General features: G+C 40.9%; 5 protein-coding genes, 1 long non-coding RNA gene and 1 pseudogene across 6 annotated transcripts; 2 read left to right on the top strand and 5 right to left on the bottom strand.

Moving 5' to 3' along the window:
- Nucleotides 1-206: 206 nt before the first annotated feature.
- Nucleotides 207-3126, top strand: LOC115662286 (uncharacterized). Its single transcript, XM_030584450.2, has 4 exons — nt 207-527; nt 779-1679; nt 2154-2301; nt 2395-3126. Exons 2-4 carry the CDS (start codon nt 1169-1171, stop codon nt 2453-2455), a joined length of 720 nt encoding a protein of 239 aa, XP_030440310.1. The 5' UTR covers nt 207-527; nt 779-1168; the 3' UTR covers nt 2456-3126.
- A 928-nt stretch (nt 3127-4054) lies between these two features.
- Nucleotides 4055-4962, bottom strand: LOC115662288 (cell wall / vacuolar inhibitor of fructosidase 1-like). The gene has a single exon (XM_030584451.2). The coding sequence runs from the start codon at nt 4825-4827 to the stop codon at nt 4282-4284; it is 546 nt and encodes a 181-aa protein (XP_030440311.1). The 5' UTR covers nt 4828-4962; the 3' UTR covers nt 4055-4281.
- A 1202-nt stretch (nt 4963-6164) lies between these two features.
- On the top strand, nt 6165-8313 carry LOC130138456 (uncharacterized). Its single transcript, XR_008816862.1, has 2 exons — nt 6165-6618; nt 7987-8313. It is a non-coding gene; the product is annotated as an uncharacterized LOC130138456 (long non-coding RNA).
- Nucleotides 8314-11487: 3174 nt separating this feature from the next.
- On the bottom strand, nt 11488-12532 carry LOC115662287 (cell wall / vacuolar inhibitor of fructosidase 1-like; annotated as a pseudogene).
- A 535-nt stretch (nt 12533-13067) lies between these two features.
- LOC115662285 (pectin acetylesterase 10-like) lies at nt 13068-14182 on the bottom strand. The gene is made up of 4 exons (XM_030584449.1): nt 14125-14182; nt 13569-13651; nt 13250-13379; nt 13068-13147 (listed from the first exon to the last, which is right to left on the bottom strand). The coding sequence occupies exons 1-4, from the start codon at nt 14180-14182 to the stop codon at nt 13068-13070; spliced, it is 351 nt and encodes a 116-aa protein (XP_030440309.1).
- Nucleotides 14183-17230: 3048 nt separating this feature from the next.
- Nucleotides 17231-18115, bottom strand: LOC115662283 (cell wall / vacuolar inhibitor of fructosidase 1-like). Its single transcript, XM_030584447.2, has one exon. It carries the CDS (start codon nt 18021-18023, stop codon nt 17502-17504), a length of 522 nt encoding a protein of 173 aa, XP_030440307.1. The 5' UTR covers nt 18024-18115; the 3' UTR covers nt 17231-17501.
- Nucleotides 18116-19925: 1810 nt separating this feature from the next.
- Nucleotides 19926-20696, bottom strand: LOC115662284 (cell wall / vacuolar inhibitor of fructosidase 1-like). Its single transcript, XM_030584448.2, has one exon. It carries the CDS (start codon nt 20565-20567, stop codon nt 20052-20054), a length of 516 nt encoding a protein of 171 aa, XP_030440308.1. The 5' UTR covers nt 20568-20696; the 3' UTR covers nt 19926-20051.
- Between the last annotated feature and the right edge of the window lie 1758 nt (nt 20697-22454).

The following is a 22454-nucleotide window of genomic DNA, read 5'->3' as shown; positions in this document are numbered from 1 at the left end:
GGCCAAGGAAACAGATAAGTTCCATTGAATTTGTTTGATGAGCAATAAATATTTTTCCAAAATTCAGGGGCCACCGATTTTCCTTTTCCTGAGCAGATAAAACTTTTTTTTTTCAATATATTAGAAAAGAAGAAGAAGAAGAACAGATTTTGAAAAAATGGGACTGACAAAATTAATATATAAAAACAAGACACGCCATGTGTCGGTGAAGCTTTCACCTCTGCACAGCAACATCGCCCCCATCTCCTCCTCTCTCTCTCTTTCCTAGGAAGACGCCATCTCCTTCGACACCCACCTCGAGAATGGCGTCTCCCTGCGTTATCCTCTGGTCATTTTCAAATTCATTCGAAAAAGAGAAAGAGATTTGAGGATTACCCATTAGTTTTCTTCCTCGTTCCTTGCCTCTCCTCGAACCTTCTCGCCTCCTTCCCTCGCGCGCTGGACCTGCTTGAAAGGCGTTCGGCATAAATCGTCGCCATCTCCGCGTGGAAGAAGATCCGGGGCTCTTCGTTCGCTTTCTCTGGAAGGTACCCATTGCTTGGTTTCGTCCATTTTGTTGATTTGCGCGAGCGGTTTTCGATGTATCCAAGTAATTTGTACAGATTGTTGAGAGGGTCCTTTTGAACTCTTTTTCCGGTGGAAGTTTTGTGATCGACTTGTTCTGGGTTTTCGTTTTTCTTCTCTTGGAGGCTGTTTTTGGGCCCAAAGTTCCTGACTTTGGCGCAAAGTTCCTCATTTTTGTGATTAATGATGGATGTTTATTGCTGAAAACTTGCAGGTTGTGGTTGAAGTCGGGATTGCAATTCAAAAATAGGCAAAGATCGCATGTGTTTTGATTTGAGGTGGTGGAAAAGGGGTTTGGTATCTTGTTTGACTTCTATAAGAAGTTAGTCTCTATCTTGCAAAGCAAGTCTGAGGTTATTTGAAGTCAAATCATAGCCTCTTTTGCAAGTTAAATTGCCACGTTGTTGTTTACTTCATGAAGGTTCAAATGTCTGTTAAAGTTGCTTGCTTTGACATGGCATGTATCCCTGGCGAAGCAATCTTGCTGAATCGGGTCGAGTCTTAGAGCTTAATTAATAGATTCTAGCTGTTATTAGACCTCTTGCCGTTGTTGTGAACTCCTTTAAATTTGTATTGGAGAAAAGGTGTCAGATTGGGGGTTCTAATGGAACACAGAGAGAGGGATTTTGATATTGATCTTGAAGTTGGTGGTAATTGTAGTGAAGAAGGTTCGAGCGAAGATTCTACTTCTGCTACCAAAAAAGAAGTGAAGTTAGTTAGTGAGGTCTATGGGAGGCTTAATGATAGTCCGGTGAATGATGAAGATGGTGTCAGTTTTTATGTCAACATACTGAACTCAGATGGTGTTGATGCTCGAAATATGGCTAAGTTAGTCAGAGAACAGAGCCCAGGCAGTGCACAGAAGGAAAAGCGGAAAAAGACTAGCAATAAGAAGGCCGCTAAGCCTCCCCGACCCCCGAGAGGTCCATCACTAGATTCCGCAGATCAAAAGCTGATTAAAGAAATTGCTCAACTTGCGATGTTGAAGCGTGCGAGGATTGAGCGGATGAAGGCATTGAAGAAGGCAAAAATGGCCAGGGGATCATCGTCTTCTCAGAACAGTGTGATTGCCATGGTGTTCACTGTTCTTTTCTTGCTTGTGATACTATTTCAGGGTAATGTTACTTTGATTTTGTGTTCATGGCTTAGATTTTCCTGTGAAATTAGTTATTGCTCAAACTGAAACTAGATAATAGAGAGGGTACATATGCCACTGGTAACTAATTTTGTGTCGTTGATAGTGCGCTTTTTCCTATTTAGAGAGAGAATCAATTTAATGTCATCTGGAGAAATGGACATGGTTCCTTACTGAGACTTATTGTTCCTCACGGTTGAAGCTTGTCTTCCAGACATTGGTAATTTGTGTGTATTAAGAGGGCTGCAAAGTAGTTACAGAACATATTACGGCCTCAGTGTGTTAGTTTCCAATGGACTCGTTCTTTGCAAGTGTTTTATCCTGCATAGACACAATATGGTAATAGTTAGATTTTAAAATGGTTGGAGGATTTTTACTTTCTCCTGAAGCAGTTTGATAGTTTATGTTGTTCATAAGCCACAGTATTCTCAAGATGCGGTCATTGCTCTTGCAGGAATTGCACCTAGAACAAAATCCTCGGTGGCGACCTTTGAAGGCTCTCCAGAGTCAGCAGGATCACCACTGGGAGGTCTAATATCGGTTCAGTACAACCAAAATCCATATATCACTCACATGAATGGACCCGCATACGGTTCTCCCCGGTGGGTTCCTTTTCTTTCGGTTTCTTTCTCTGGACAATGTCAATTGCTTTTAATTTGGAAATAAAAACTGACGTTCCTCGATTATCTGTGCAGTTTGGTAGAGGAGGTTGCTGGTTTGAGTGCAGAGGGAAAGCCGGATAGAGTTGCACGATGATTTGGACCTTTCGGTCGCGATCCTTTTTTACCTGTACAGGTGGCTACTACATACTGTTTTGCTGGTTAATTTATCCCCTTTTGTATACTCGTCAAAGTTGGGGGAGTGAGTTAAGTTATCCTGCGTATGAGATGTTTATTTGTTGCGGGATGCTCTGTCTTTGCATTGGTTGCCTCTCTAGCAGCGCGTTGGCCAAAAAGATAATTTCCGAGCCGTTGTCTTGAAATGTTCCTGGATTAATTAGTTTTCCTCCTCTGCATATGTAAGATCTGTTTCATCGTTTGTCACATAAGTTAGAACCGATGTACTTGTAATTTGAAGAAAGAAAGCAGAGAAGAGCTCGCTAGCTTCGGATGTTGTAAATCCTCACGGCTACTTGTACGTGGGTTCTCAGCGGTGTTTGAGAGTGCCGTAACCAGTGCGGAAAGAGGGCAGTCAACTTTGTCACTGCTCGTTTTCATTTCAATACAATTTTGTAACCCTTCAGGTTTGATATGAGTAGGAGAGTGTTCTTGATGTAAGCATGTTAGTGTGAGCAACCAGTCCAGCACATGGCCTCACGTGTGTGCAGATACTTATTTTGAAAAAATCTCTGTTGCTAGATCCAAGTCCACTTGATCATGTCTGAATTGAATTCCTTAAATCAGGATCAGGTGTTCAATCTGTTTCAACTCTCTTCTCTGAAATTGCAAGGCTGTTTTTTTGATTTCTTGATACAGTCAACCCTGCATATATATAGGCGATCCCGAGGAATTTATTGCATCAAACTGTTTGAATTTTGTATGATGGTGAGATTGGCAATAAATGGTGTTGTGTTGCCCAATAACGTGACTTTTATACTGGCAAGACAGATCAAGAGCAGTTCTGAGAACTCCCCTCCCATTAGCTCTATTGTCCTGTGGGGCCGAATATCAGTTTGATTTCAGATTTGCTGGTTCTCTTAGGTGACCAACATTCAAATAATGCACCACTGATTCATCCATCTGAGGTTTTGATGAGTGGGGCAATGTGACTTAAGTTATGAAGACTCTTATGACCCGATGTTGGTATTATAGATCAGTTTCCATGCACCATAGTAGGTTCGCCTTCTCTTTTGTTTATGTTTCTTGCTGACACGATACATCTCGATCTCATTGCTTCCTAATTGGGTTTCTTCACCGTATTCCCTAATTCAGGCACAGTACTAATCGCCTCATTTCCCGACCTCGGCCTCGCACGATTCAACCTTTATCATGTATCCAGTACCTGTAAACCTACACTCAATAACCCTTGAAATCATTTTAAGAGCATCAGTAGTTCTCTTCTTCATTAGCAGCTATCAGTCCTGACTTATGATTGGGTCATGGCGCTACGAAAATCAAGATCCCTACTGTTTTTAAGAAAGCTATTCTTGGTCTTGATTGAAGCATTAGTATTATGTTAATATGGAACGTCCATTCCTTATCTTTTGTTCATTGTAGATCTCCGAAGAATTGAACATGAGAAGATCAGTCGAAATTGGCGAGTTCATTCTTACCCTTTCCTATATGTACAAGAAATATTTCATTGGATTTGGTCAATATAATATCGAATTTGAGAGAGAGAGAGAACATCAAACTCTTTCGCACAAGTACCTATGTAAGCTACATCATGATCACTAATAAATATCAATCCACAGGAAAATAATCAGTCCATGTCATGGACAAAGCAAGATTCATGTTTCCTTCTCACGGATCCTTTATCATCATCATCTTCAGAATCAGACCATTCACTCAAAGTGCCACGTGTCATCATCTTCTCTAAAGAACGTTGCTAGAGAGAGAGATCATCATCAACGGAGACTAACTTTAACCTTGCTGCAACATCTTGATAATAGCCACAGCCACGTCACACAGCTCGCTCACGAGCTTATTCCTATCGCCCAACGGTGACGATGCCATCGATTTGGAGAGCTGCTTCTCGCATGTGTCGGCCTGGTCTCCCGCATCCGACACTCCGTATTCCGCGAATCCATATTGACTCTTGTCAAAGGCGACGATGGCCTGAGGCAGCGTGTACTTCACAACCGGTATGTACAGCTCGGCACAATAGTCCAACGGCATCTCCAGCTGTGGGTCCTCGGTCTGATTGATCAGTACCTGTATGAAGCTCAACGTGTCAGTCGCGTTCGCCAAAGTCAAGTTCAGCATTATGCCGGCTAGGTCGTGGACAGTCGCGCCAGAGCTGCCAGGATACGATCTCAAGGACGAGACGCATAGATCATGGTACGGCGTCTTCTTGCAAGTCTTCTTGATCAAGTCGACGCTCTTTTCGAGCGAGAGAGCGGGTGCTCGCAGAGATACAATGGTTAGGCTGAAGAGAAAGATGGGCGTGAGGAAGAAGAAGCTGTTCATTGTTTGACTTAATGAAGGGAAAACAAAAAAGAGGAAGTTGAAGGTTGATGGGAGGTTGAAAGATGGATTAGGACTTGGGCAAAATTCCAATTGTCTCTTAATTGCACATTAAGAAGAGAAACACGTAATCCCTAATATAGATTTTGGCTTTGTCTTCCAGTAAATACAGCAATGCAATATTTATGCATGGCATCCCATAACAGGTAAAAAAGAGAAACAACGTATGATCATGAGTTGCGGGTGGTTTTTGGCTTACCATGCATTGCACGCTATCTCGATAAGGTTGCTTCCACAATTCATCTGGTGTGGGTTAATTAAAAGCACTTGCTTTGTCCTTTTGATAATCTGAATACTTTCATTTTAGCATGTACGTACCTACGTAGGTATGTACGAATGTAAGTGTGTAAGTACGTACGTACGTATGTCTGTATGTATTTATGTGACATTATGTAGAAATTTAATCGCATCAGAACCTTCGGTTCCACCTAGTAGCAATTATCTTATATGAAATATGTGGGTTGGGATTGGGGTTAGGGGTTTTAGTTCAAAAACACAACTTGTTCTTTGTAAAATTTGCAGAACAACTGGTGAGGAGTCTCTCTTCAAACTTCGGATTGTGACACACATACAATATGGAAAGTATATCAGATTTGGTGTCTCTTTTGTCGTTACCATTGTTCTTCTCGAATCTGTACATTGATTTAATCGACAATTAGTTTTGGAGGGATTGAAGCTGTTCATGATCTTTGTACTTTAATAAAATTGTGTGTCCACAGTTTCAAGTGTAAACGGAGCAGCCACCATGACATTTGGGCCACGGTCTATTCGAGAAAACATATCATAGTCGTCCTCTTTATTATTATTTTTCAATCATTGAAGATGACTGAATGGCCACGACTTCTTGCCTTCTTCGCGAGTAAATCGACAAGAGATTCAAAGCAAAGTTAACTGAATTCAACGTCTGAATTAGGATATTAGAACCTATTTAATGAGGTCACTCTTCAATCATTTAAGTGGAAAATTACCAAATAAGTTTTAAACATTACAATTATGTCAATTCAGTTCTAAATATTTTTTTTGTCAATTAAGTCATAAGCTTTTTGCATTTGTGCCATTTCAGTCAATCCAGTCAATTTTAGCCGAAAATCGCTGATATGGATGTGCAGACATGAACAATTTTTAAGGCCCAATTCCCTAAAAAACCCCAAACTTTAGGTTTAGTACCAAATCTACCCAAAACTTTTTTTTTTGTCTTAAAAAAAACCCTCAACTTTCATTCTAGTCCCAAATCTACCCTCGTTACCTTTCTGTCAAAAATCACCGTTAAGTCTTCTTACCTGGCAATTCCACGTCAGCACAAAATTCACGTCAGAAGCTGACATGGAATAACTCCAAAAAACGTCGACGTTCTTGCTCTGAATATTGAGGGAAAATTAGGATTTCCTTTGCTTCGTCTTCTTCAATTCGCTTTCAAAGATCGACAAAAAAAAAAAATCGCGCTCGAAGGGACAACACCGCTTGGTTGCTCCCTCCATCAGGTTCGTTCTCTACGCCACGAAGCCAGAGCCAGCTAGCTTCTCCATCCCCTTCTCCGTGGGTTAGCCTCTCTATCGTTTCGCTCGAAGAAATTGATTGCGGACAGGAGGGATTCCTCCGTAAATCGACCGAGTCGTGGACTCCAAAACGCTCGGTCTCTTCCTATACAAGCTCGAGCTTGGCCTCTCGGTGGAGAGGTGGCGGAAACTGCAATTGATGTGAGAATGCTTTCTCAGAACTTACGAGATCAATTTGGTATGCTATACCTCAGAACTTATCCGAGAGTCCCCTGCATGAAATTGAATCATTCCTTGTACATTGTCTTTCTGAATATGCTGCATATATGTGACTGGGTCAATCAAACGAAAATTAATTGTACATATATGTATGTGCTGAGATGTTTTCTCAATTTAGGTTAATTGATTACGATCGTCCTGAATGGGATTAGAGATTAGTATCAAATCCGAGCTCATTAATGTATCGTTTCTCCTTTAATCGAATGTATACAACCTGTTTGATGATATGTCCGTGAGATACAGTCATGAATTAATTCTTGGAATTGCTCAATCGGAAGATGTTTTGATATAGTCCACATGTTATTAATCGATTTGTTAATTATTAGACAGGATTCTTGATGTACTTTCATAGTTGCCGAGTACGCTGTTGAACTATCGCCATGGCTTTGTGCTTCACGTGTTTCTATGGTGACCAGTGATGGTTGCTGGTGAGCAACAGAGGGTGAAATTCTGGAATAGCAGATGTTGAGGGGTCAATTGAATTCCTTGCTGATAAGATAAATGGTGACCAAAAGTTGTAGGCAAAAGTTATAATGGTTAGCAAGGAATGCTTAGATAGAGTTCGTGGGATTTTTTAAGTGATGCCTTGAGTATGTCTAATGATTCCAAATAACTGAAGTCAAAAACTATAAACCATTCATTGATGAGTGTTAATTCAGTGAAGAAGCTCATGAAATCATTTTTCGTTTTGTGTTTTACCGAAGGATGGGAAGAAAAAGCTCCTGAATTTTCAAGTGAGCATTAGCCGATGGTTCTCTTTGGTGTATTTCAAGTGTTCCTCCTTATTCTGAAATCCTTTTACTTGAAAAAAACCTAATTCGCTATGAGCAACAGTTTTTTTACCATGTTCTGTGAAATTGAATTTGCTATAAGCAACAGTTTTTTGACGTTGTTCTGTGAAATTGAGTCAACCACCATATGAGGTATAGATGCAGCCCTATAAGCAACAGTTTCCTTTCTCATTTCTGTACCATGAACACTTCCGAAAATCTGTGTCATTTGCGTGCTTTTTGCAAAAAAGATATATAAGAGTGTATATCTTCCCATTGCAGTATGGTATAAGAAGCCTGGTTTTGCCGAGTTAAACAGGTAGCAAAGAGAATCAGGGAAAAAAACTCAGAACAACTAAATGAAACGTCATTTAACAGTTCTCTTCATGGAAAATGTTAGTTTTCTTCTCATCGAAAGTGTAGGTGACAATGTCGTTTTTCAAATCGTCTGTGGGATAAGGCTTGATTTGTTGTTGTTACTGCTGCCATTATTCAACTGAAAATATATGTACTTGGCTGCTGAACACATTGAAGCATGGACTCAAGTGACTATGCAGAGAACACATTGAAGGCCTTGAAAGAGAAGGAAAAGGAGCAAAGGTGCCCGAGCTTGAGTCAAAGCCGACTGCAGCTGTGATATGAAGGATGCTGAAAAACCTTTATTGACACTGGTGCTTTGAGAAAGCATTCTCACATCCATGGCATCTTTTAGTAGGGGTTGAGTGAAATGAAATTGTGTTTTAGATGATGCGGAGCATCTTGTAGCTGTATTTTTAGATCTCTCATATTCTCTTTTCGATTTATTTGTTTCTAATGTTGGTGAAAGACATATTGAGTTGTAATCCTTGTTGATCTTGAAATACAAAAGTTACCGAATTAGTTGATGTGGAATTTGTCTGAATTATTTGATTGTCCTACCAATTTCTTCTCTCCTGTAAACTTGAGCAGCCAAGTCAAATAGCACAAACTGTTGTAACTGTTTACACGAAACATTTGCTGACGCGCAACTCAGCAAACAAGATTGCACAATATAACACCAGACTTTTGTATCTCCTTCACCTTCCCTGATAAGACCTTTTTATACAGCTAAAACCACAAATAATGATCCAACTTTGATCCTTCAACCAATCCCAGCACCATAGCAAGCACAGCTCAAAAGAAGGCGAAGGCAAAAATCTGCTAAATAGCATTAGATTAACTTAAACCGATCCACATTGTGTGCTGGAAAAGAGAGACATGCCAACATAACAAGCACAACTCAATGCATCGTACATAACCAAACCATCCCATATAGAAAGTTACATTACCATATCCTCACACCAGACAGTACATAGCCATATCTACTTACAAAAAACATAAAAACTAGCACTTTTCTGTCTGCAACAAAATCTCCTCATCTAACAGCAGGCACTGAATATCCACTAGCATTTCTTGGTCCACAATTTCACAATCCACCACCGATTCCAGATTGTTGAGTGCATGGAGATTCCGAGACATCAATTGAAGATTGGCTTATTGAAACTTGAACATTCCTTGCTCTTGTTTGTTCGTTGGAGAAGGATGGACCTCCGATGTCAATAACTCTATCACTACCAGGCATCTGCAGTAAAAAAAAAAATCTTACATATGAACTTGCTTTTCTTTTCGATATACATTTAAAATTAGACAAAGATATTATCCTTAAATATGAATTCCCAGTTTCAGACATGAAAAGTCCATATCCTTGTCAAGCCTGAAGATACAAAATGAGCATGAAAAGTCCATATCCTTGTCGAGCCTGAAGATACAAAATTCGAACATAAAGAGTCGACAATTGAATGAACCCACCATTGCTTCTGATTCAACCTAGTAATACTCCAATTTTTTACGAGCAAAACTTGCTAGCAAAATGATGATCAACCTGCAATTTCAATGTCAAACACATTCCACTGGTTGAAGTGAATTGTAAACGACACAATTCACATCATAAGAACAATTGACTACCACAACAATCAACCAACATTCTTGTGCGATTGAATTATGTTCAAGAACCTAGAATCATACATGTAACAGGGATAGCAAAAATTGAAAACATCAAGATTAATGCACGCATACTTCATCAAAAACGATAAAAGTTAAATTTAGGGGAAAAAAAGAGCAAAAGAAACGGAAGAACAAATACCTGGTTAACACAAGGGTTGATCGCAGTTTCCGCCACTCTCTCCACCGAGTGACCGAGCGCGAGCCTGTATAGGAAGAGATCGAGTGCTTTGGAGTCCACGACTCAGTCGATTTATGGAGGAATCCCTCCTGTTCGTGATCAATTCCCTTGAGTGAAACGATAGAGAGGCTAAGCCATGGAGAGGGGGATGGAGAAGCTAGTTGGCTCTGGCTTCGTGGCGTAAAGAGCAAACCTGATGGAGGGAGCGACAGAGCGGTGTTGTCTCTTTGAGTGCGAATTGCGATCGATTCCTTCAAGCGAAACAAAAGAGAGGCTAACCCATGGAGAGGGCGACGGAGACGCTAGCTGGCTCTGGCTTCATGGCGTAGAGAGCGAACCTGATGGAGGGAGCGACTGATCAGGAGCGACTGAGCGGTGTTGTCTCTTTGAGTGCGAATTCCTTTTGGTCGATCTTTAAAAGCAAATTGAAGAAGACGAAGCAAAGCAAGCCCTAATTTTCCCCCAATATCCAGAGCAAAAACGTCGATGTTTTCTGGAGTTATTCCATGTCAGCTTATGATGTGGATTTTGTGCTGACACGGAATTGCCACGTAAGAAGACTTAACGGTGATTTTTGACAGAAAGTTAACAGGGCAGATTTGGGACTAGAATGAAAGTTGAGGGTTTTTTTTAAGATAAAAAAAAATTTTGGGCAGATTTGGGACTAAACCTAAAGTTCGGGATTTTTTAGGGAATTGGGGTCATCAATAGTAAAGAGATGATGTGGCCCTTTTAATGATATTCAAGTGTGGTAGCTAGTCATGATTAGATGTGACATCTTCAGCATTTGTGTTGATAATCTATATATTTTAAAGTGATTGGGGTCATCAATAGTAAAGAGATGATGTGGCCCTTTTGAGAGTTTTTCAATGACTTTTATTTTCTTTCCAAACAAATTTATCTGTATTTTTAGTTATAGTCTTTCTTTACACCCAACCCTAAAGTACTACTTGTATCTGATATTTATTATAAGTAAATGGATGAAATAGTAAAGACGGGATGATGTTCTCTTGAGGACCTCTAATGATATTAATTTTCTCCCAAACTCACATTTATGGATTTTTGGCCGCTGTACAATAGGTTTATGACTTTTTGGACAATTATTACAGTCTCTAAACTATCACGAAAAGTGCAATATAGTCCATAAACTATTGCAAAATGTGCAATCTAGTTCATAAATTTTCAATTTGCTCAATCTACTCCCTCAACTTCTCATAACAAAGTCAAATCAATCTTTCGGTACTGTTCACAAGTTTTCATAATTACATTAGTAACCTGATTTTAGAATATCTTTTCATTTTAATCAATCTGCTGAATCAACGACAATATGCTATAATAATATCTACAGATACTCGTATAATAATATTGTTTCTCCACTTGTAAAAATCACATGATGTATCCCATGCACAAAATACTTTTTTGAGAGGCTTAAATTTTTGTAAGTCCCCACCCCCCCACACACACACACACACACACACACACACACATATATATATATATATATATGTATTAGCTAGTGGCGAGGCGCTTGATCATGGAATTGTACACCTAATTACATTTGTTTGAATATCTAAATTTAACTTAGTGAACTTCAAAAAGCTAGTCATAAATATGATCAAAATTGTAAGAGTGTTCACTTGAGGAGGAAAACTATAATGTGCGTGTCTGTCCTCAATCATATCGATCAGCTTCAAGATGAGCATGTTTTAGTTTTGGATACTGTCAATAGATTTTCATCAAACAGAAACTGCACTTTCATAAAGAAACATTACGGATTAGCTTTAATATTGCTTCCGAGCCATATGTTTTTTCTCCAACCCTTATTAATCCAACAAACCATCTTTCCGATGATCAATGCTCATGGCAATAAACCTGCAATGGCGCCAGCCACTGTGGCCGCTTTGCTTTCATAATCGTTCGAGTCCGATATTGGCGACTTCGAGACTCCAAAGGCCATTTCACAACCGAATGCGCCGAACCCCGCGCTGTTCATGTACTCCGAGGCGGACTTTGTAGTCGCCTTTCATCAAACTGTCCTTGCCTGCCGGCGCCATCGTGACTATGATGACTCTGTACCACTTCTCGCATAAGTACAACCCTTCCTTCATTTTCAGGTCTAGGGCTTTGCTGCGCAAGTGCTCTATTTCAGTCAGAGTCGACTTGGCATTCGCGTCAACCTTGTCGACCATGATTAGGACAAGGGTTTTGGTGTCCGCGGTGGAGCTCCGGGGATCGGACCTGAGTGTTGGAGTTGGCGAATACTTCGGGAATCCTTGTTTCTTATACCGGGCACGTTCACATGAGCTTAGGGAAACCGAAGTATAATCCGACGACATGTGACCCCTGCGCACGGAATGCGGGGGTTCGGGGGCAGCACCCCCGACACGGAGGTCCCATTGACCGGACAGCGGGCGGGGGATCCGCTCCCCGGTGAGCGGACGGCGGCCCCGCTCGTCGGTGAGCGGGCGGGGACTCGGGGGCAGCGCCCCTGAAATAACATCGAGTTTGCTGGCCCGTTTGTTGTGGGATCAAAAGGATTTTGATAGGTTTGGACTTTGGGCCCATTTAAGTCCTATATATATTGTACTCGTATGAGAGATCATTATAACGAGTGATTGTAGTTGTAAACCCTAAAAATTATAGTGGAATCCCTTTGCAGGACGTAGCCCTATTCGGGGGTGAATCTGGATAAACTCGTGTATCATTTAATTTTTTTTTATTCTCTGCGTGATCGTTCTGATTCGATTAGCGATACACCCCATCACTGAGAGCCTGGGCACAGAAGTTGGTGTCCGGCGTCTTCTTGCACGTGTCGTTGACGAGGTCGGCGGATGCGAATGGAGGATGGTGATGAGAAGAAACTGAGTGAACGAGAGAAGTGTGAAAAGCGTCGGAGTCTTCATGTGGTATTGGAGTCTGTTTTGGAAGGAAATGATAATTCTGATGTGGTTAAGATGGTAAGGAAAGGAATTCTTTTGCTGTAGAAAATGTGTGCTAGTTTGACCCTTTGAATGGGGGTTGAGGTTGAGATTGGTTCCTCTTACGGAAGAAATTGATGCTAACTATATTGATAGTAGGGGTGAGCGGTTCCAGGTTCCGGGTAGGTTTCGCCTGGAACCTGGAACCTACCCTCGGGTACAGGTTCCTCAAAATGAGGAACCTGGAACCTACCCGTCGGAACTTGGAACCTGGAACCTGGAACCTGGAACCTACCCTGTTACAGGTTCCAGGGTCGGTTCCAGGTTCCAACAGATTCTTTTTTTTATTTTATTTTTAGTTAATCAAAACGAAAATGAACATTCACAAAAAAGAATACAAAAGATAAATTATAGAAAAGTCACATTTTTTCTTAAAAGAAAGGGGATAGCACGATAAATTGTAATTGTTGGGATACAATACATATGACTTTAAATTCCAAGGTAAGATGCCACATTTTTCTCAATACATATCACCTTTCTCTCCATTGAAAGAAGCCCCATCACAGTACCGTATCCTTACTCTGTTCCAATTGAAAAAATCTGCCAGCAAAGCACAATCGCTCGTATGACAGTTCCAATTTGAATAAACTATGGCAAAGAATCGTTTCGAGACAGATTGAATCGTTAATAGATTTTAAATACCAGGGTTTTCTTCAGCTTTATTACTCAATATTCCTGTGAAAGCTACTTCCTTGTCCATAAACTTTGATGAACCACGACGAGTAGTTTTCCTGTAAACGCAATTCCTCACTATATTGCACCATCCCCCACCCTACAACAATGTAAAACAACATCAAATGGCTTATAGAAAATGCAGACAGAAAAAGAATCAAGAATTGGAGTGCCATGAAGAACTGAGCAAGAAAACCATGCAGTAGAGAAGAAATAACATAAGTTTGCAAAATTAACTAGCTTAAGTATGCTCTTTTAAATCATATAACATAAAGTCCATTCAACAAACCTCTAAATGGACCACCCAACTGTTTGCACCAGATCCAGAGCCATTGTGAAGATGATAACCGGGCAATGTACCATCTAAGCAGACTGAACATTGTAGAACAAGATTAAATGAGAACCTCAAACATCAATTTTTCAGCTTTGAATATTCTCAAAAAAACACCCAAAGAAAAAGAAAAGAAAAACCTTGTCATTCTACCGTGAGCTCAAACGAAACAGGCAAAACAACCAATGGCACGAGGATGTTAGGAACAGAACAATGGATCAACCAAAAGAAAATCTCCAAGAAATAAGACGCGAGCCCGTCTTAGTTACGTGCACAATAATCAATATCCGGAAAAGAGAGAGCAGAATTCTAACCGGGGACACAAAATAACGCAGCTTAATAAACAAGAAAGACCAAAATCTTGTAAATCTATAAGTTGCCTACGAATGAAGCGAACCCAGACACTACTACATACAGAGAAACACCAACCTTCTTAACTATGAATCCCGCACCACTTACGAGCAGAAAGTCATTAAAAAAATGGGAGGCTGTTAAGAAAAGTCTGAGAAAGTACCAGCTCCTTTGGCAGCAGCACCCTCAATGAGAGTGAGGCCAACCATGAGCTCACTCATGGTTGTTTCCCCTTTGGCAGCAGCAACAAAAAGAGCAAATCTCGAAGGCCCTTAAGATACGATCGCAATCGACAATTAACCAATCGGTTAACTCCCCACCCCCTTCCCTCTCCTCACATTCAATCGGCGACAGATCCACCGCATTTTCCCTCTCCTCACATTCACTAAGCGATGAATCCAGATGAATGTGCACGCAAGAGCACGATTTCACGCAACTCAGGCACGATCGTCGTGACTTAATTCAATCGATCGATGCAAAAGATGAACAGAAGCAACGATGTGAATTCAAAGAGAGAAGGCGTGAATGGCAGGGGTTGTTCGAAGACGTTACGTACCAGAGCGACGGAGCTTCAAAGGAGGAAGACGGCGGCGAGCCCGAGTAATCGCAGCGAATCCGCGTGGGGAGATCACGAGACCTGCGGCGAAGAAGGTGGAGCGAGGCGGAAGCGGGAGAGAACCGCGGAAGCCGGAGTGAGGCAGAAGCGGGAGCGAGGCGGAAGTGGAAGCGGGAGCGACCGAGCGAGGAGCAAGGCAGAAGCGAAAGCGGGAGCGAGGTGGAAGTGGAAGCAGGAGGGACAAGATGGAGGGACAAGGTGAATTAGGGTTTCTAAATATCAAATGTGTAGTTTATGTTTTAAGTTTTAGGGATCCGGTTCCTGGTCCCGGTTCTTGGTTCCGGTTCGGATCCGGTTCCGGTTCCGGTTCCCGGTTCCGATCCGGTTCCGGTTCCAAATTTCGGTTCCAGGTTCCGGTTCCTATAGGAACCGGGAACCGGAACCGGAACAGCCGGGTCCTAAAAATGGGGAATCGAGAACCGGACCCTCTGTCCATGGAACCTGGAACCGAACTGGACCCACCGGGTCCGGTTCTCCGGTTTCCGGTTCTACCCTGGAACCGCGCTCACCCCTAATTGATAGCCACATCTCTGCTGACACTTGACACAGGGCATCATTCAAAGACTATCCATTGACTGAGTTTTTTGCTTAAAGATATTACCAAGTTTTCTTTTCTTGTGGCTGTTAATCTTTGTAGTAAATAGGCATTCACACTTGTCATAAATGAGAGGTTTGTAGTAAATCATCCACCTTAATCTTGTCCTGTCTACTAGCCATAGTATCTGATATCAAGACAGATTCTTTATTAAAGGAGCTTTTGCCTGTAAGACTTTATTAAAGACGTTACCATTATTGAGGTCATTTGAATTAGCGGTCCATTTAACCACTGAGAGGGTAACACCTTCCCCAAAGTATAATCTCTACGATGATTCCGTATCTCCACCATTTTTCTTTGTCATGCAATATAGAACAGTGCTTTGGCACCCAAGGCTTGAAACCACATCAGTTTGCGCCGAAGCCACCTTTTACTTCTCTATGTCTAAGACCATTCGAAGCCCTATCTACAACTTTATCAGGGACACTAAGCTGCGACACCAAAGAGCGACAGAAAGACCGATGTCAATCTTGAATGACAATTACAACTTTGGCTTCAAGATTTATAGAATGATCTTCATGATATCACCAAACCGTGGCACCAAAGAGCAAATTCAAGTGTTTCCGTGCACAAGTATTTCACAACACAAGATTTACTTCCATGTTTTTTTATGCGGCTTAGTTTTTAGATCCTTCAATGATTGTTTTTATGACTTATACACTGAAATTAGGAGTTACACAAGAAACTTGCCACATCAAAAAACAAGGAGAGAACATAATCCTACTCATAAGGAGAATGTCTGTTTGCGATAAACTTTAGCTACAGGCATGATCAGAGCAAGGTAGAGAAAAGTTCATTGAAAGTCCTAAATTTTATGTACATAATGTATTCGAGTTCTTAGCATTTTTCGGTTAGCACAATCAAGTGCAAATTACCTTTCCTTAAAACGCACAATCAAATCTTTCTAATCATTAATATTGAAAATTACCGAATGCGCAACCGAAATTGCTCGCGTGGAAAATCTTAGGTTGGATGGACTTGTGGTCACATTTCTAATATTTGACTACGCCTTTTGGGAAGGATTCAAAATTTTATCGTACCAATTGAAAAGTTCAAAACTCGGTTTTATTTTGTAGAAAAGGTTTAGGACTTGAATTGCGCCCATTAAAAATTTAACAACAGGGAGTAAATTGCATTCCATATGTATGAATCTAAAGATGACTCTACTGGACATGCTTTTCAATGCTCTTTGATCAAATCAATGATTCTTTTGTAGCATAATCAAAAGAATAGTATTTTATTAATATCTCTACTTACTGTGGCCCCATTGTAAATTTTTCTTTGTTGGGTTTTGGCACAAGTGTCAGGGATATGATGACGGTGGGTAGTTCAGCTTGCACTCAGCATGAGAAAAAAGCATTGATCTAATTAAAAAAGACTGGCCTGATCAAGGGAAATTATCTAAGAGTTTAAGTACAAATGACAGGATAAAATCCCAAAATCTATAATTTCAAGGAGGTGATGGCTCAATCACTTTATCTTTACTTATAATTTGCAAAAGTATGTCTACTTTTTGGTTGATGAGGTGTATGTGATCTTTTGCGTGTTGGTGCCACCATCTAAGGTGATATTGTAATTTATTTGCATATGATAAAATGAACTGATTAAAGGTTGCCCGAAAGTTGATGTCTTCACTTTTATAACTTGACACCTTGAAGCTAACGTATGATCCATTTGAAACTTTTTGAGATGGTCTATTCGAAGTCTACCAAATTATTAGGTTCTCCCTCGCGCACGCAATCTGTTGTAATAAGTATCGTTGGGTAAACCGATCAATTATATTGTCTAATTGACATGTATTAAAAAAAACTCTTATCTTTTTTTGAAAACTCTTAACTCCGATTTGCTAGTTTCTCTTCGTGTCAAGATCACATGACGCATCCTGTATACAAAATAGTTCTCTGATGGGCCTAAATTGTTGTGATTTGTTTCCCCATATATCTATTAGGTAGTGGGGAGGCTCTTGATCATGGAAATATATACATTTACGCATTTGTTAATATCCGACAGATATTAATCCGGAAAAATTACTGTTAAGAATCTAAATTTAACTTAATGAACTTCAAATAGCTAGTCATATATATGATCAAGAGTGTGAAATTGTTTACTTGCGGAGGAAAAATATAATGTGTGCCTTTTCTATATCACATCGATCAGCTTTAAAATGAGTATGTTTTGGTATTTGATACAATTAACAGCATTTCATCAAACGAAACCTGCACTTTCATTAAGAAACATTACGATTCAGTTTTCATTTTGCTTCCGAGCTGCACATTATTTTTATACAACCCTCACTATTCTAACGATTCATTTCTCCGATCATCACTGCTCACAGCAATAAACCGGCAATGGCGGAAGCCACCGAGGCAGCTTTGCGCTCATAATCGTTCGAGCCTGATATCGGTGACTTCGAGCCTCCTCCGAAGCCCGCTTCGCACTCCGACGCGTCGTTTGCCGCGGCATTCATGTACTCCACGGCGAACTTGTAGTCGCCTTTGGTCAAAGCTTCCTTGCTCGGGGGCACCATCGCGCTTATGATGATTCTGTATGACTGCTCGCAAGAGGTCAGCGCCTGCTTCGCCCTCGGGTGGGGGGCCTTGCCGCGCAAGTGCTTGATTTCGGCCAAAGTCAACTTGGCGTGCGCTTCGACCTCGTCGACCATGATCAGGCCTAGGGTTTTGGTGTCCGCGGTGGAGCTCCGGGGGTCGAACTTGAGAGCCGTGGCGCAGAAGGCAACGTACGGCGTCTTCTTGCACGTGAGGTCCACGAGGTCGGCGGACCCGAACGGGAGGATGGCGATGAGAAGAATCTGAGTGAACGAGAGAAGTGTGAAGAGCATTGGAGTCTTCATATTACTGGAGTTTGTTTTTGAAGGAGATGACGATGCTGATGAGGCTTTGGAAGAGGATTGTAAGGAATGGAATTCTTTTGGTGTAGAAATGCGGGCTAGTCGATCCTTTAAATAGAGGTGGTGATTGATTCCCCTTATGGGAGATATCTACTAGGGTTTGATATTTTATATATTGAAAGCCATATCTCTGTTGACACATAACACTTAACACGGCATCATTGAAAAAAGTGCACTGCTGGCATGATCGTGTAACAGTATAATGGTGAAATGCTGGCCACAAAATCAAAGGCGGGCGCATTTTTGACTTCTATCTTTTCTTTTTCATCCATAATATTTGTGATCGAGGCATAACCGTTGCAAGCATTTTTCTTGAAAAAAAAATCGAGGAAAGAAATGTTGGTGCTGAGAGATGGAAATTACTTTGCCACACGTGGGGCAAATTTAAGGTCAAGCCCTCAGAAAGTCCTTTTAACTTTCACTCAACACAAAAATAGATGAAATTATGCAAAAAAAGGGATAATTACATGTAAAATCCTAAAAATTATTGCGGAAGTACAATTGAGTCATGAAATTTTAAAAAAAAATTCAATCAAAGTCTAGAATTTGCCAAATTGGTGCAATAAACTCCATTTATTAATTCTATCTAATTTGACTAATGGAAAATGTCGAGATGGCTTTTTATTATTTCCTTCCTTCTATGTGACATTACCTTTAACTAAAGTATGGAGTATGAGACTAAAACGACGCCATTTTTTTCCAAAGAGTTTTGCTAACATAACAGTCTTTAGGCCACTGTGAGAGTAATATCATGTTGTGAACTATAAATTCTTGAAAGAGTGAACCCATAACAATTTATAATTATTTTTTTTGTGAACTAGAATAGACTGTTATTCTCACATAAAGATTGTCATTCAATCATTTCTCTAATTTAAATCCTAATTTTTTACCTGAAATCTTACTTAAATTAGACTACCAATATAAAAAGGCCAAAAGTTTTTTTAAAAGAAAACGAACAAAGATTAAAATAAATAAAATGAAGAAAAGCCATAGACAAGCCCTTGCCTGGAGGTGTCGAAGGGTAACATCAGTACCAGTCATGCTACGTAGAATGGCCCGCGATCACATAAGCGATTTTCGATTTGGCCAGAAGGACTAAATTGATAAAGCGTTATAAGGTTTAGGATTAAATTGGCCAAATTAAAAGATTTAGAATTGAATTGCAACAAGTGGAATAGGTTTAAGACTTTGTTTGTTGGACTATTTACAAGAGATATGCAAACAACTACTATTTTACGTGTGTATCATGTTCTAAAGCCCTAATTGCTTGGAGGCGATTGCTCCATTTATCTTTTGTGTGTTTTCGACATGTAAACAATCATGTTGTCTTCGTTTATAATTTGCAAACGTATATCTACCTTTTGATCGATGAGGTGTATATGATCTTTTGCGTGTTGGTGCCACCATCAAAGGTGATATTGTACTTTATGTGTATACAACAAAATCAACTTATTAAAGCTTGCTGGAAAGTTTGATGTTTTCACTTCCATATAACTCAGACACCTTGAAACCAAGATGATCCATTCGAAACTTTTGAGTATGTGACGTATCATGATGTGTCCCGTGCGCAATGCTTTTTTCTTTTTTTGGTCAAAACGAACCGATTTTCATTTAACTAGCAGAAATAGGAGAACAGCAACGATTAGCATCTAAACAAAGCAAATCCGGGTTAGGGGGCTTGTAAAGTCAATTAGGAGGGAAGGACTTTAGGCGTGAATTGTTGTAATTTGTCCACCCGTATATCTATTAGCTAGTGGAGAGGCGCTGCGTCATGGAAATGTTATCTATCATATCGATCGGCTCTATAATGAGCATGCTTTGGTATTGGATATGATTCGTAGAGTATTATCAGACAAAAACTGCACTTCCATTAAGAAACATTACGGTAAAGTTTTCATTTTGCTTCCAAGCAAAACATTTCTTCTACAACCTTTATTAATCTAACAAACCATCTCACTGATCATTCATTGCTCACAGCAGTAAACTGGCTATGGCGGAAGCCACCGAGGCGGCCTTGTTCTCATAATCGTTCGAGTCCGATAATGGCGACTTGCCTCCAAAGCCCGCCTCGCATTCGGACGCCTGACTCGCGGCTCGCTTCATGTTGTCCACGGCGAATTTGTACACGCTTCCTGTAAAACTATCCTTGCTCGAGGGCACCAACTCGCTTCTGGCAAATTTGTATGACCCCTCGCAAAAGGTCAGCGCTTGCTTCGTCCCTGGGTTGGGGGATCCGCGGAGCAAGTCCTGGATTTTGGCCAGAGTTACCTCGGCGTTCGCGTCGACCTTGTCGACCATGATTAGGCCTAGGGTTGCGGTGTACGCAGTGGCGCTCCGGCGGTCAGATCTGAGAGCCGAGACACAGAAGTTGCTGTACGGCGTCTTCTTGCACGTGTCGTCGACGAGGTCGGCGGATGCAAATGGGAGGAAGGCGATGAGAAGAATTTGAGCGAACGAGAGGATTGCGAAGAGCATTGGAGTCTTCATATTGCTGGAGTTTGTTTTAGAAGGAGATGATGCTGATGAGGTTTTGGAAGAGGATGGTAAGGAAATGAAACTTTTTCGGTGTAGAATTGTTTGCTAGTTGATCCTTTACATGGAGTTTGTGCTTGCTGCCTCATATGGAAAAATCTTATTAGGGTTTGATACTTTCTATATTGAGAGCCCTGTCTCTGTTCACACACCACCTAAAACAGCATCATTTAAAGACTATCCTTTGACTGATTTTTTTCCTTAAAATGGAGGGATGTAATTAAGATGGGGCTAATTTAAAAAAAAAAGCACCAATTTTACCATGAGTGACAGTTCTGGCCCGAACTTTTTTTTTATCTCAATAAAAAGCACCAACTGTTACTCGAGTATTAAATCTGACCTCGTGATGTGAAATTTTCAAATTGTTCTGGTCAGATTTGGAATTTAAGTGAAAGTTGGTGATTTTTTATGAGATAAAAAAAAAGTTCGGACCGGAATTGTCACTCAAGGTAAAGTTGGGTTTTTTTTTTTGAATTAACCCAATTAAGATGTTATAAAGTTTTGTTATTTGGCTGCTCATCTTTGTATAAAAAGATAGAAATTGAGGAAAGAAGTCATTGTGCTGAAAGATGAAAATTAGGGCCCGTTTGGTAACGTGCCAAACAGTGAAAATTTCTGTTCTTTTGTTCCCAGAAATAGTTGGGAACAGAAATGCGTTTGGTAAACTTTTTGTTCCCGGGCACATTTTTACAAAAATTTGTGCCCAGAAACAGTTTTGGAAGAGAAACAAGAAGTAAAAAAAAGTTGCTTCTTGTTTCTTGGCACAATTTTAAGAATCAGTTTTTTTTCTTCTTTTTCTTTTTTTTCTTTTCTTCTTTGTGTTGCTCTTTCCTGGGTTGTGGCCGGTTGCCGGCGACAGGCCACAGCCCAGGGCCGGCGAGGGCGTCACGGCCCTCGCCGGCCGCTGGCGGAAATGAGGGTCCCCCTTACCGGCGAGGGCGAGGGCTGGACCCTCGCCGCCTGGGCAAGGCGGCTTGCCGTCGGTCATGGCGAGGTCGGCCTCGCCCAGATCGGGCGAGGCCGACCTCGCCGGTGGGTCGCGACGGCGAGGCTCGGCCTCGCCAGATCTTGGCGAGGCCGAGCCTCGCCGTCGCGACCCACGGCGAGGCTCAGCCTCGCCCGATCTGGGCGAGGTCGAACTCGCCATGACCGATGACGAGCCGCCTCGCCCAGGAGGCGAGGGTCCAGCCCTCGCCCTCGCCTCCGCCGGCGGCCGGCAAGGGCCGTGACGCCCTCGCCAGCCCTGGGCTGTGGCTGGCCGCCGGCGACCGGCCATGGCCAAAGAAGAAAATGGGTAGAAAGAAAAAAAAAATTAAACAATTCAAAATATTATTAATAAAAAGAAATTTTGTGTAGTTACCAAACGCATTTCTGTTCTTTTCTACTCTAGGAATAGAAATTTTGGACAGTTTATCAAACGCCTTCAAATGCTCAGAAATTGTTTCTGGACACAGAATAAAAAAAAATCATTTCTGTTCAGAAATAGTTCCCGGGCATAGAATGGTATTCATGCGCACCCTTACTTTGCCACATGTTCGGCAAATTCAAGAGTCAAGTCCTCAAAAACTCTTTTTAACTTTCACTCAAAACAAAAACAAACGAAATTATGAAAAAAAAAATAATGACTTCATCGTAAATGAAAATATCCTTTTTAAAAGGTAGCAAGTCTCAAAGTCCTCAATATCAAATAAAAGTCAGATTTCAAATGTCAAAATGAAAGTTAGAGCAGAAATTTATATATCAAAGAAATCATTACATGCTTTGTAGTAAATAAGCATTCACACTCGTCATAAATGAGGTTTTGTAGCAATTAAACCACCATAAACTTATCCTTTCTACTAG

This window comes from Syzygium oleosum, unplaced genomic scaffold (genome assembly GCF_021117445.2).
Source record: "Syzygium oleosum isolate NSW1041296 unplaced genomic scaffold, Sole_v2.1 Sole_v2.06, whole genome shotgun sequence".
NCBI lineage: Eukaryota > Viridiplantae > Streptophyta > Magnoliopsida > Myrtales > Myrtaceae > Syzygium > Syzygium oleosum.
The sequence above is the reverse complement of the archived record's forward strand: the minus strand, read 5'-3'. Positions and strand labels throughout refer to the sequence as shown.